Genomic DNA, 11,715 nt, shown 5'->3' with positions numbered 1-11,715 from the left:
AAGCAGTGGTATCAACGCAGAGTACTGTAAACATATTTTAGACATTTCCGGTAGTTTAAATTAAAAAAACAAAGAGAGGGAAAAGGGGGAATGATTACCTTTGAAGAAGCGAGCAGATCCCGTAATACAGGCAGAAGTGCCCATTACACAGCTGATATATTGATTCCTCAAGCGAGAATTAGCCAAGACTGCATTGACATCGATGTTATCGTACTTGCTCGAATATTTTTCATCTGCTGCATGCGCAACCAACACGATACATGTCACAATAAGGCAGAAAAATGTGCAAGTAGCTAATTTAATCATTTTAGGAAAAAATTATTGAATGCGTTTTGCTCTCCAATAAGTATTTGTATAAAACTGAACGCTACACGTCTCCGATCGCTGGTATTTATAGATGACGAGAATGATGAGAAGTCTCTGAACAAAGAGGATGCCATGGCCATTTGATGACTGGTCATCACTCTCATAAAGAAAGAAGGTAAACTGGGGGGAATTGTTCTCCTATAGTAGAATAAAAAAATCACAAATCGCGTGATTTAATCAAGGTTGATATCTGGTTTATTTAACGCATTAAGATTTCCTGACAAACCAGATATCAACCTTGATTAAATTGATGCATATATATATATACGCATATATGTATAAACAAGTTTTGAAACGAGTTCGGCAACAGCTAAAAACTTTATTAATTCGTTTTTTAAATATGAAAATGATCTTTAAATATAATAAGTTTTTTTTGCGTGATTTTATATACATATATAATCACGCAAAAAAACTCATATTTAAAGATCATTTTCATATTTAAAAAACGAATTAATAAAGTTTTTAGCTATTGCCGAACTCGTATCAAAACTTGTTTATGCATACATACGTATATATATATATATATATATATATATATATGTATTAGTCCCAAAAGAACAGGAAATCCACAAGAAAGATTCCAGGAAATATTCATTACTCTTGCCCTTGGCTGGTTTATGTATATATATGAAAATATATAGCTAAAGACTAGTTTTTAATTTTAATAAAAGTCAAGAGATTATTTACATAATTGATCATATAAATAATATATTAATGGCAACATTTTCTTTTAAACTTACGATATACGGAAATTTATATATACTTATAATATATATTTATTATTATATGTTATTTGTTCTTGCGTTTCGTGATTTTATATGAACAATTGCTTGCGGTTTTTGAATGTAACATTTTAAGGATGTGATCAAAATCAATGTGCCAAAATATATGTATATATATATATATTTTGTATATGTGAATTTAAAACGGATATAGATATATATATCTAGCATCAACTAGCACATATTATATATGATTCTTTAGCTCATCATACTCCCATACAGCACAGAACATTGCAGCAACATTGCTGCAATGTTGCTGCAATGTTCTGTGCTGTATGGGCTCTTGTTCTTTATACTAAAAGCAAATAATTTGTGAACGAAAATAACATTCAAAGGAATATCTTGAGCATTATTATCTTTATAAATAAAATATCATCACATATATACACACGCGCGCGCGCGCGTGTAAGATATAATTACGATTTATTTAATTCATACGGTTATATATTTATTTAGTTCATTCGGTTATTATTTTATTATCGAAAATGTATAGATCTTTTATGTAACTGCCTTAAGAACAACAAAATCAATATTTTATTGTACCAAATTATTGTTTTATTACTGACAATGCAATTTTTGACAATTATTAATGTATAATAATAAAAATGACTATATATGTAGAGTTTTTCATCCTTTTTTTTAAAGAATATCGAAATCGATATAATAACTATTTATTCGGAGTCAATATAAATAGTTTTTAAATCAATCGATATATTCAAATACGATATTTTTGTTTAATATCGACATCTCTAGATGCTATTGTGATTTTGCAAGATGGCGGAAACTTGGTGCTGCCAGCCATTGCCAGCAGTGCTGCGCAGAATGTGACGAAAATTCGTCTGAGAAGATAGCACACCTGAGCACATGTTGTTATTTAACCATGGCAAATGCCACGAATCTCGATGGGCCGGAAACAATTGAGCAAAAGTATGAATTTGTCTTATCTTAATTAGAGATATTTTTAACTTTATATAAAAATAACAAAATATCAATGTTTTAAATTTTGTTATAAGTTTGAATATCAAAATGAAGCATAAAATTTCAATCAAATATAAAGAGTTAATGCATTAAATTATTTCCTCTTTTATATAATTGTTTTATCTAATTATATGTCAATATATCAATTTTATATATAAAATTGTGATTTATTCTAAAAACTGAAAGACATCAAGCCATTGGCTTGTCATTTATTCAATTTTATCATATGTTTTATTATACAATCTTGTTCCTCTTTTATTATCTATTATATATACATACTTTATATTTTTTATAGAATAATTACTCTAGCACAAGGAAGACCCAAGGGTATTTCTGACAAAGACTTAGCTATTGAGATGCCTGATTTACAGCCAGTTCAACGAGCTCAAATTATAAATAAGCTCTTGTCTCAAGGATACTTTGATCTTTATAAACAAGCAGGAGTGCTGTCCTATCGTTTGAAAGACCCAACAAAAATTGCTAAGGGTGCCGATAATGAAGAGAAGATAGTATATAGGATTATTGAAGAAGCAGGAAATAAAGGAATATGGACTCGAGATATAAGATTTAAGTCTAACCTGATGCATACTCAACTAAAAAAAATTCTGAAAAGTTTGGAAACCAAAAAGTTTATTAAAGTTGTTAAGTCCGTAGCAGCAAGTAAGAAAAAAGTGTATATGCTATACAACTTAGAACCTGATGAATCAGTAACAGGTGGTGCATGGTATCAAGATCAAGATTTTGAAACTGAATTTGTTGACGTATTGAATCAGCAATGTTATCGATTTTTGGAACAAAAAAGAGAAAAAACAAAAAATAGTGATATCGGACCTATTGCTGCAAGAAACCTGACATTTGCTTCGTCTAAAGATGTATGGAAATTTATTTCAGATTTAGGAATAAGCAAGGTAATATTTTTATTGCATTAGAACATATTTTCTGACCGTTTAAGTTTTCTGTTAAAATTAAAGAAAATCATTATGTTTATAGGTGAAATTATCTGTAACAAATATGGAAATGATTTTAAATACTTTAGTTTACGATGGTAAGGTCGAACGGATACTTGCGGGAGATGGAAGTAATTTGTATCGAGCAATTCAGCCTTTGGTTACTTCACCTGGATTGATTAGAACTCCTTGCGGCCTGTGTCCAGTAAGACATATTACAAATATATTGTATTTATTATAATATTCATCAAATCATTCTATTTCTTCTTATTTCATGCTTTTTTTTTTTTCTTACAGGTGAGAAAGCAATGCTTTGATGATGGGCCTGTTACACCTATAAAGTGCCAATACATTAGAGAATGGCTAGATTAGAATTATTTCTAAAATTAAAATATTAATAATATAAATTAATCTTAATTTAATTTTTTTACATATGTACATTGTGAATATGTGTTGTATTATGAATCTTATGATTTTTGTTATATTTGAATATTAAACTTCATTTGTGAAATAAATTTGTAATGATTATATCTTTTTTATTATTCTTCAAAAGATATGCTTTGAGATAATTACATCAATAATAATATAAATATTTATTTTATAATTTGTTTTTGAAAGTGAAAGAGAGCAAAGAGATTTTCTAATTAGTCAAATTTCTTATAATATTTCAGATGGTCTTGTGCAATAAAATATTTCGGATGTACCGATTGGCTATCGGATGCAGAATTTCTGGAGACCCTATTAGAATTCTAGGAATTTTTCATTAAACAGCCAATCGGTACGTTCGACAAACTTTTTGTCGTGCGTGTAATAGCACACTTCTGAAGTGACATGTGTGCATTTTAATAGTTACGTGATACATTTTATATAAATCTTACGATTATACAAGATGCTTTCACATAAACAAATTCCAACATTTTTTTATGATGCAAAAGATTTTAATTTTGCCGTTAAATTATATAAAGAAAGAGAGTCTCTGTTTGATAATGTTTTGCAGCAAACGTGGAAGCAAGCAGAAGAAGTCAAAGCATTCCGATATATTTTAAACATAAGGAGCAGTAAATCATTGAAAGGAAAATACAGATTTCTGGCACAGGTACACTCATCGATGTGTATATGAAAATTTTCATCTAATGCACAAATACAATAATTTCAGTTAAATCCAGACAGAGCTCAATGTAGACGTACACCAGAATCGATTACATCTATGCTGCAATCTTTTAACTCTATAGGTTTTAATTTTACTAAACTAACACAACAAGAAATATTATTTGATATAGGAAATGGTGACACAAATGATGTAGTTGCAATTAATGCCAGTCCTTTGGAACAGAGTCATTGTTTAATTCTTACGGAACGCTTGAAATGTTTACCACAAGTTATGACAGAGTACAGTCTTTACAAAGTGATAGAATTATGTCTTTTAAGTAATTCTTGGTAATAATCTCTGTATTATGAGAAACATTTGTCAAATTGTAATGTAACAGATATTATGTGACATATCTTTTTTTCTTTTCGCTTTTTCTACTCTAGGTCTTTGAGGACTGCTTTCAATAGCTTGTGTGCTCATGCATCTGTTAATCATTTACATTGGCATTTGTACTATTTGAAATATGAGATGCTTCTTGAATACATTGTAGGTAATATATTTGACAATTTTCTACTTACTATAAAAATTATTTGCAATATATTATAGACATCTTTTTTTCGTCAGGATCTTTGCAGTTATACGTCTGGTGTACATTTATTGATAAATTATCCAGCAAAAGGATTTTGTCTCAAGTTGTCTAATTTTAAAAGTATCCGGAATTTTGTGTCCCAAACATTCCTTGTAGTGAATTACTTACAATTACAACAAGTAGCGCACAATGTATACATTACGCGAGCAAAATCACGATCTAATGATGATTTATATAACGATGTACGTATTTATATTTGGGCCAGAAAGCCGTTTATTGGTGTTAAAAACACAGTTGCATTTATACCTGCAGTGTGTGAACTTTTCGGGCATTTATCAATTAAGGGTAAGAGTAATATCCATATCCAATACAATATCATTTTTCTTAGAGTATAAATAATATTGACATATGTATAAAATATTTTTTAGATGAAAATGTATACAATAATCTGATGGAAGATGAAGTAAGTAATGTTCTTAATGATATTACGGACGAGTATTTCTCGTTAATAAAAGATAAGCTTAAATATTTTTTAGAGAAATAAATAGAGACTAAAAGTTATATTAAAATTTTAGTGGATAATGGAATGATAAATCTCATTAGTTTTTTTGTGTTGCATTGTAATCAACCTGTACATTAAGATTAATCGAAATATATTGCATATTCTTTGGTTACACATTGTTTATAAGTTTTTTTCCATTTGTTTCATGAAAAAAAAAAAAGAAAAAGAAAATATGTATTAAATGGATACTTGATATTTTTGTTTCTTCCATGGATTTCCTCCATTTATATACATTTATTTATATCAATGAATTTGTTTGTAAACAAATTATATCAACAGAAACATATTAATCTAAAAACACATTCACATTTGTCATAGTTATTTTCATGTTACGGTAAAAAATCCGAGATTATTTCGGGGGTTATAGGGTTGGTGCTAACATATGACAAAATTTATTATCTCTGCGCACTTCATAAAAATATCATCGCCATTTTTGTGATCACGCGCATTGATTCAACTCATGTGCCAATGTTCGTGAAAAAATCAGCAGTCTCTTTAATATTTAATATAATAATAATTCTGCAAAAATCTCTTCTATCTTTCAAGTTACAAGTAAAGTAATCTATTTATTTACATTTAAGTTATTTAAGCTCCCCTTCTCCACTTTTCCCCATTACTGAACTTTGTCATTTCCCGACCACTAACACCACAGGTACCGATTCCCACGCGACCATTCACATTCTCCGGTGTCGCAAAGATACTCTTCTTTATGACGCCTTTCTTTGAAGACTGCGGAAAATAATTACAAGGCTGACATGCTTTATAAATACATCTTTGAAATAAATACATAAAGGAGTTCTCTTGTGCTATACATACCTTATTGGTAAATGCTAACCATTTGTTTTTCTCCAACTCGCGTTCTTCCTCTAATTCCTTAAATCGCTGCAATTTTCTCTGCTTCTTCTTCTTAAGATATTCTCTTTGCTTGTTTGGATCTGAGCCTGCCACTGCAGCTGCTTGCATCTTCCTGTAAATGAACGAATCTATTATGTAGATAAATAAATAAGAAACAAGCCAATTTTTTAAATGAGTAATAGTAAAAAAACTATTACTATCAATATTCTTACATTCTTATTAAGTACATACATCTCTATGAATAAAAAATTAAAATGTATGTATATATATAAGTGTGAGTGCCACAAAATTATTGACAATTGATTTTTTATAAAATTTAATACTATACTTATTAAATCAATATTTACAAAATAGCAAAACAATATATATATATATATATATATATATATATATATATATATAATTCTTTTTTTCTATAATTATATCAATTATTGATTTGTTTCACACACAAAGTATGATACCAGAGAAATTGGGCAATTCTTGTTACCTTTTCCTGAAGCCGGGTGATACATACAGACCATGTAACATCAAAGGATAAATGAGCAATAACGAGCAATTTCAGACCAAATATCATACCAATCATGGAGTATTGTTGCCAATTCAAAAGAGGAACAAGGGGAAAATAAATGATTAGTAATTGCTTTATACTTCCTACATTTTTCATAAGGCAAACACGTGCAAAATTGTAAAACATATTAATGTATAGGTGATACATTTATAGATATAGATTAAAAATGACTTACTTTGATTTTTGATCTGCCCAATCTGATGCTGGCCTCTTAGCAACAGATTTCAACTGACTGAGCATGGTGACATCGGTATTCTTATATTCATTGAATGTTATGTTTACAACTCCATCCTCACTTATTGAGTCTATAGTTGCTTCATAATATCTGCAAAATTTTACAAAAATATAATATAAGAAATAAGAACTGCATTAGTTTTATTTTAGAATAGTTGTTGTGCTTTTTTAGACAAAATGTCAATATATTGAATTTTGAGAGAAAATCTATCCATGATAAATACTTGCTTAACACCTTTGGGATATTTTCTGCAACTTTTTAATGTTACAAAAATATAACTTGGCAGTTTAAATTCAAATTAAAATTTTCTTAAAATGAAGTCCATCCAATATTAACTGAAAAATAAATAATTCAAAAAATAAAATAAAAAATTTTGCCAAAACTCTTCACAATTTTCAATTAACTATTAAAGAGTTTGTAGAATTTTTGTTTGTAGAAGTTTTTTTTCAAAACTTTTGTATTAAATTATATTTTTATATTTTAAATTTCCAGTAATAGCTCAGACAAAATATTTAGCTCCCAAAACGATGCTACATATGTTATAATCTATCCATTATAAAATTGAATAAAAATTCAATTAAACTAGAACTATTAAATCCATAGAGTACTCACTTGCCATCTTCGCTCCAAGGTGCCATACATTGATCACCGACTTTCCATTTATTGGCCAGAACTGCAAGTAAAATAGGATCTTTAGCATCCATGCCATTGGCTTGTCTTTTTTCCTGTTGTTGTGATTTAATTAAATCATGTGTCAGCTTTATTACTTCCTTCAAATCAAATTTCAGTTTTATCAACTCCTCATTATTCGGATCTGTTGTAAGAGCTGCTTCCACCTGAAATACGAAAAATACGAGTTAGCGCAGAAATGTTGTAAACGATCGAGACTCTTCTTTGCATCTGATTAATCGCTATGAGGTTAAGAAAGAATAACAAGACTCACCTGCTGGAGTTGTAGCTTGTAATTCTGCAAATCATCCATGGTGTTTGACTCGAATGAGGAACAGATTGTTCAAAACCACAGACCACAGCGTATTATGTTTTTTCTCTTTCACCTCCTCAAATATGTATATCACAATAATATTTCCTCTCGATAATGTCCTTGATTTAAAGTGCAAAACGTATTGCGAATTGCGAACAGTGTTGCCACAATGTAGCGACTGTAGCGTTGTTAAATTTTTTTTTTATGTCACAAATTACAATGCATCATAATGGACGGATGCAATAGATAAAATAGTAGATGATAATGAATAAAATGAATAATTATAAATAAGAAGTATGCCAATATGTTAAGATATCAGCAGAAGTATCAATTATAGAAGTGTCTAAAGTGGTGAACTCCAAGATGGCGATTCAATTGTGTTAATATTGCGTTCCGAAACTCATAGAATTGTTGCAAGTCCGCATCGGACTATGCATTGAAGATTGAGATTGAAATTTGACCAATCAGAACCAAGAAATTTTAGTACCTTTTGTTTTGATTAGTCAAACTTTAATTTTTAGTTTTTAATGCATTGTTTAATACGGGCTTAAAACTGACTGTCGTCGCTGATTCCAGAATTCCAGTATGCACTTATATGTTCTATAATAATGAGTGAGAGTATTGTTGCAATTTCATATCAGTAATATAGAATTTTATATGATGACAAGTCTGAAGAAATAAATTTTACACACAACGTAACTCTTATATACTTTTAGATTTAAAGAGGGATATGTCATGGCATATCCGGTAATTCTGAATAATTGTATAATAATTGCATGTATATATACAGCAATAATATGACAACATCATCTCACTTGTTATTAATATTACACTGAACTGCTTGATACGCGTATATTAATAATTTTAATACATGGATGGATATTATAAAGAAGTTGTGGCATTTATTTTTATTTTACTTATTATAAATTGTCCGTGTATGTGTGTAAAGAAAATGTATGACTTTTTTTAATTATATTTATTCTATCTATTTCTTTTTAAGAACGCAATGTATGGTTCTACTGATCCTGGATTTGGAGTAAATCCAGATGTTCAACAATGGTTTTCTATGGTGGATAAAGATGGAAGTGGTCAAATAACAGCTACAGAATTGAAATCAGTATTAGCTAATGGTCAAGGAGGTACTTTCTCTGACACAGCGTGCAAGTTAATGATTGGTACATTTTCAAATTTTATATATATGTATTGTGGTATTGATTAATAGAAAAATATAAAGTCCTAACAATAAGTCATTTTTTAAAATAAACGGTAATTGACTAAAGAGATATTAATAAGAATTATTTCATTTGATCTACAGGTATGTTTGATAAAGAAAAGAATGGCACTATAAATGTATCAGAATTTCAAGCTCTCTATAATTATATAAATGCTTGGCTTGGTGTTTTTCGCGGTTTCGATCATGATAATTCAGGCAGTATACAAGAAAGTGAATTAAGTGCAGCTCTAACACAAATGGGTTACAGACTTAGTCCAGCCTTTATTGAATTTCTTATAAAAAAAAGCGATCTTCGTAATCATCAATCTATTACTGTTGATCAGTTTATAGTGTTGTGTGTTCAAATACAAAGATTTACAGGTAAATAGGACTTATAGGTATATAAAAAATATAACATTATGTATATTAGTGTATAATATTTATATAATGTTTTACTTCTCCATCTATATAATAATATTTTTAACATTTTGATAATAATATTTGGAATGATTTATATGTATAATTTATTAAAATATGTGATTTTACAGAAGCATTTAGAACAAAGGATACAGATCAAACTGGAACAATCACCATTAGTTTTGAAGATTTCTTGGGGGTCGCTCTTAGTTGTAGCATTTAATACTTTTTATTTTAACAATGAAAACAATTAAATTATCAATTGCACACACTTGATGCAAAAGAATAACTATTAATGTAGCTCACATTGCAAATTTTATTTTTCTATCTTAGGAGAGAATATAAAACAGATTTATATGTATATATTTTTAGATTTATAATAAATGTACTTGTATCTTTTTAGAAATTAAGCAGTTTCGCAACTTACTTTGCACATTTAAGCTTTTATTGTGACGTTCTTAAAATAAGAAATAGGATTGTGAATAAATATAAGAAACACTAATTTATATATTCTATCAATTCTAATAATATATCAATACCTCAAATGACAATAAGATGCATTTATCTTGCGCAGTCATATACTTAAGTGACTATATATATATATTAAGATATTAAGATAAAGATGAAAATCACATGACAATGCTTAAAGTAAAATATATTATGCATAATATGTCTCCTAACTTTTTATACGTAGAGTATATGATAAAAGTGAAATAATCCACGTAGTCAACATGCAATTTTTGTTAAAATCTATTTCTATCATTTTAACTGGTTCTTTTATGCAGTAATTTATTATATAATAAGTTTATATATTTATATCATATAAGATATTGAAAATTGTTATTGTTATATAATTATTTTTTATTTTGAATAAATAAGGATTCTTTTTATATACAGATATTCTGAAAATAATGCAGATTTTCCAAATTTACAAGACTACAAAGTTTTGTTGCTTCATACGAAACAGGCCCAGGAAAGAATTCGAGAATTCGATCGATTACGAAGAGCGAGGCATCTTCTGGATGCTATTTCGCTGGTAAACGATTTACTTGCTGATGGTTCTGAAATAGAAATACTAACGCTTGCTAGAATAATAATAAGAAGATTAAATAAATTAGGTGTGATAAATGTAACAACGGATAAAGAAGATGGTAAGCAGTACTCGATATTGTTTGAAGTTTTCTGAATGGAAAGTAATGTATTATATTTTGCTATAGAACGTTGGCACAAGAATGGCAGGGTACCTACTTTGAGACTTATGCACAGTGGTATTTATCATTGCTGCACATTCTGTTCTAGCGGTGGAAAAAAGGAAATAACTTGTGGCTGTAGAGGTACCATGCCTGGTAAGAATTAATTTCACTGATCACAAATAGTCGCTAAATAGTAGTTATGGAATATATTAAATAAATCTTATACAGTTTTAGAGAAATGAGTAAAAATAATATATTATTTCATTTTAAAGGTGGATATAAAGGTTGCGGTCATGGACACATTGGACATCCAGGTGTTGATCATTGGTCTTGTTGTGGATCTATATTACGTAATGGACGCTGCTTAATGATACAAAAAACTATACATCAATTGACATTGTAAGTCTTAATAAATTAATAAAAATATCTCCTGAATATATACAATATTTCTCTCTCTCTCTCTCTCTCTCTCTCTCTCTCTCTTAGATATATATCAACTTTAATTAAAAATAATTAATTATACAAAAAGAATTCAAATATTATTTGTAAATCAAAGTTATATACATTCATCTCTAAATATAGAAAATTTGATATGAACAAAAATGACAAATGTTTAATCATTAAAATTCAAAGAACTTTGTTGAAATAAATATCAAATTAAATAGTTGAACTTTTATTTTTTTATAATTTTAAGCTAGCTTTATTTTGATAGAAATATTGTTTATAAATCATAGTTCTTAATATATTTAATTCTAAAAATGAAATATTTACATCTATATGAGATAAGAATCAACAATTATACATTCTATATTTTATGATTTTTGAAATATATATTCAAAAATGTAATTTTGTTTTTAATTAGACTTTTATTCTCTATTAGTATTATATAAAATTTTTTTTCATACATGAAAATCTATCTTACTATCATTTAATATTTA

At 28.3% G+C, this 11,715-nt stretch overlaps 5 protein-coding genes across 8 annotated transcripts; 4 read left to right on the top strand and 1 right to left on the bottom strand.

The window, feature by feature from the left end:
* The first annotated feature begins 1,931 nt into the window (after positions 1–1,931).
* On the top strand, positions 1,932–3,601 carry Polr3f (RNA polymerase III subunit F). Its single transcript, XM_070304917.1, has 4 exons — positions 1,932–2,075; positions 2,422–3,034; positions 3,117–3,278; positions 3,371–3,601. Exons 1-4 carry the CDS (start codon positions 2,029–2,031, stop codon positions 3,443–3,445), a joined length of 897 nt encoding a protein of 298 aa, XP_070161018.1. The 5' UTR covers positions 1,932–2,028; the 3' UTR covers positions 3,446–3,601.
* Positions 3,602–3,883: 282 nt separating this feature from the next.
* Positions 3,884–5,381, top strand: LOC138938233 (GDP-D-glucose phosphorylase 1). The gene is made up of 5 exons (XM_070305067.1): positions 3,884–4,169; positions 4,230–4,510; positions 4,607–4,709; positions 4,788–5,097; positions 5,181–5,381. The coding sequence occupies exons 1-5, from the start codon at positions 3,963–3,965 to the stop codon at positions 5,294–5,296; spliced, it is 1,017 nt and encodes a 338-aa protein (XP_070161168.1). The 5' UTR covers positions 3,884–3,962; the 3' UTR covers positions 5,297–5,381.
* Positions 5,382–5,785: 404 nt separating this feature from the next.
* On the bottom strand, positions 5,786–8,294 carry Spf30 (Splicing factor 30). Its single transcript, XM_070305068.1, has 5 exons — positions 7,916–8,294; positions 7,585–7,808; positions 6,913–7,062; positions 6,131–6,281; positions 5,786–6,043 (listed from the first exon to the last, which is right to left on the bottom strand). The coding sequence occupies exons 1-5, from the start codon at positions 7,952–7,954 to the stop codon at positions 5,900–5,902; spliced, it is 708 nt and encodes a 235-aa protein (XP_070161169.1). The 5' UTR covers positions 7,955–8,294; the 3' UTR covers positions 5,786–5,899.
* A 197-nt stretch (positions 8,295–8,491) lies between these two features.
* On the top strand, positions 8,492–10,471 carry Pef (penta-EF-hand domain containing protein peflin). 4 transcript variants are annotated; one of them, XM_070305093.1, is made up of 4 exons: positions 8,492–8,537; positions 8,955–9,129; positions 9,270–9,548; positions 9,716–10,471. In XM_070305093.1, exons 2-4 carry the CDS (start codon positions 8,961–8,963, stop codon positions 9,805–9,807), a joined length of 540 nt encoding a protein of 179 aa, XP_070161194.1. In that variant the 5' UTR covers positions 8,492–8,537; positions 8,955–8,960; the 3' UTR covers positions 9,808–10,471. The 4 variants fall into 4 exon arrangements, with proteins under 4 accessions (XP_070161194.1, XP_070161193.1, XP_070161195.1 ...); XM_070305092.1 differs by lacking the exon at positions 8,492–8,537 and adding an exon at positions 8,549–8,701 and having other exon boundaries at positions 9,716–10,398; XM_070305094.1 differs by lacking the exon at positions 8,492–8,537 and adding an exon at positions 8,559–8,649 and having other exon boundaries at positions 9,716–10,470.
* LOC138938350 (uncharacterized) lies at positions 10,459–11,180 on the top strand (the record flags this gene model as incomplete). The annotated part of the gene is made up of 3 exons (XM_070305267.1): positions 10,459–10,735; positions 10,802–10,930; positions 11,050–11,180. Coding segments are annotated over 3 exons (537 nt in total), but the record flags the coding sequence as incomplete, so codon positions are not given.
* Between the last annotated feature and the right edge of the window lie 535 nt (positions 11,181–11,715).

The sequence above is a fragment of the Polyergus mexicanus genome, unplaced genomic scaffold (genome assembly GCF_030449975.1).
Source record: "Polyergus mexicanus isolate NDT 795.1 unplaced genomic scaffold, iyPolMexi1.0 SCAF_12, whole genome shotgun sequence".
NCBI classification, from domain to species: Eukaryota; Metazoa; Arthropoda; class Insecta; order Hymenoptera; family Formicidae; genus Polyergus; species Polyergus mexicanus.
Note: the sequence above shows the minus strand (reverse complement) of the source record. Positions and strands in the feature narration are given on the sequence as shown.

Bases quoted from the DNA above. Each gene is read 5' to 3' on its own strand.
- Pef (XM_070305091.1), top strand. From the start codon at position 8,826: ATGGATGGATATTATAAAGAA. The intron at 8,847-8,954 runs GTTGTGGCATTT...TTTCTTTTTAAG, and splicing joins TGGATGGATATTATAAAGAA to AACGCAATGTATGGTTCTAC. The intron at 9,130-9,269 runs GTACATTTTCAA...TTTGATCTACAG, and splicing joins AGCGTGCAAGTTAATGATTG to GTATGTTTGATAAAGAAAAG.
- Spf30 (XM_070305068.1), bottom strand. From the start codon at position 7,954: ATGGATGATTTGCAGAATTACAAGCTACAACTCCAGCAG. The intron at 7,063-7,584 runs GTGAGTACTCTA...AAAATTTTGCAG, and splicing joins CCTTGGAGCGAAGATGGCAA to ATATTATGAAGCAACTATAG. The intron at 6,282-6,912 runs GTAAGTCATTTT...GTTCATTTACAG, and splicing joins TGGGCAGATCAAAAATCAAA to GAAGATGCAAGCAGCTGCAG.
- LOC138938233 (XM_070305067.1), top strand. From the start codon at position 3,963: ATGCTTTCACATAAACAAATTCCAACATTTTTTTATGATGCAAAAGAT. The intron at 4,511-4,606 runs GTAATAATCTCT...TTTCTACTCTAG, and splicing joins TGTCTTTTAAGTAATTCTTG to GTCTTTGAGGACTGCTTTCA. The intron at 5,098-5,180 runs GTAAGAGTAATA...AATATTTTTTAG, and splicing joins CGGGCATTTATCAATTAAGG to ATGAAAATGTATACAATAAT.
- Polr3f (XM_070304917.1), top strand. From the start codon at position 2,029: ATGGCAAATGCCACGAATCTCGATGGGCCGGAAACAATTGAGCAAAA. The intron at 2,076-2,421 runs GTATGAATTTGT...TATTTTTTATAG, and splicing joins CCGGAAACAATTGAGCAAAA to AATAATTACTCTAGCACAAG. The intron at 3,035-3,116 runs GTAATATTTTTA...TTATGTTTATAG, and splicing joins CAGATTTAGGAATAAGCAAG to GTGAAATTATCTGTAACAAA.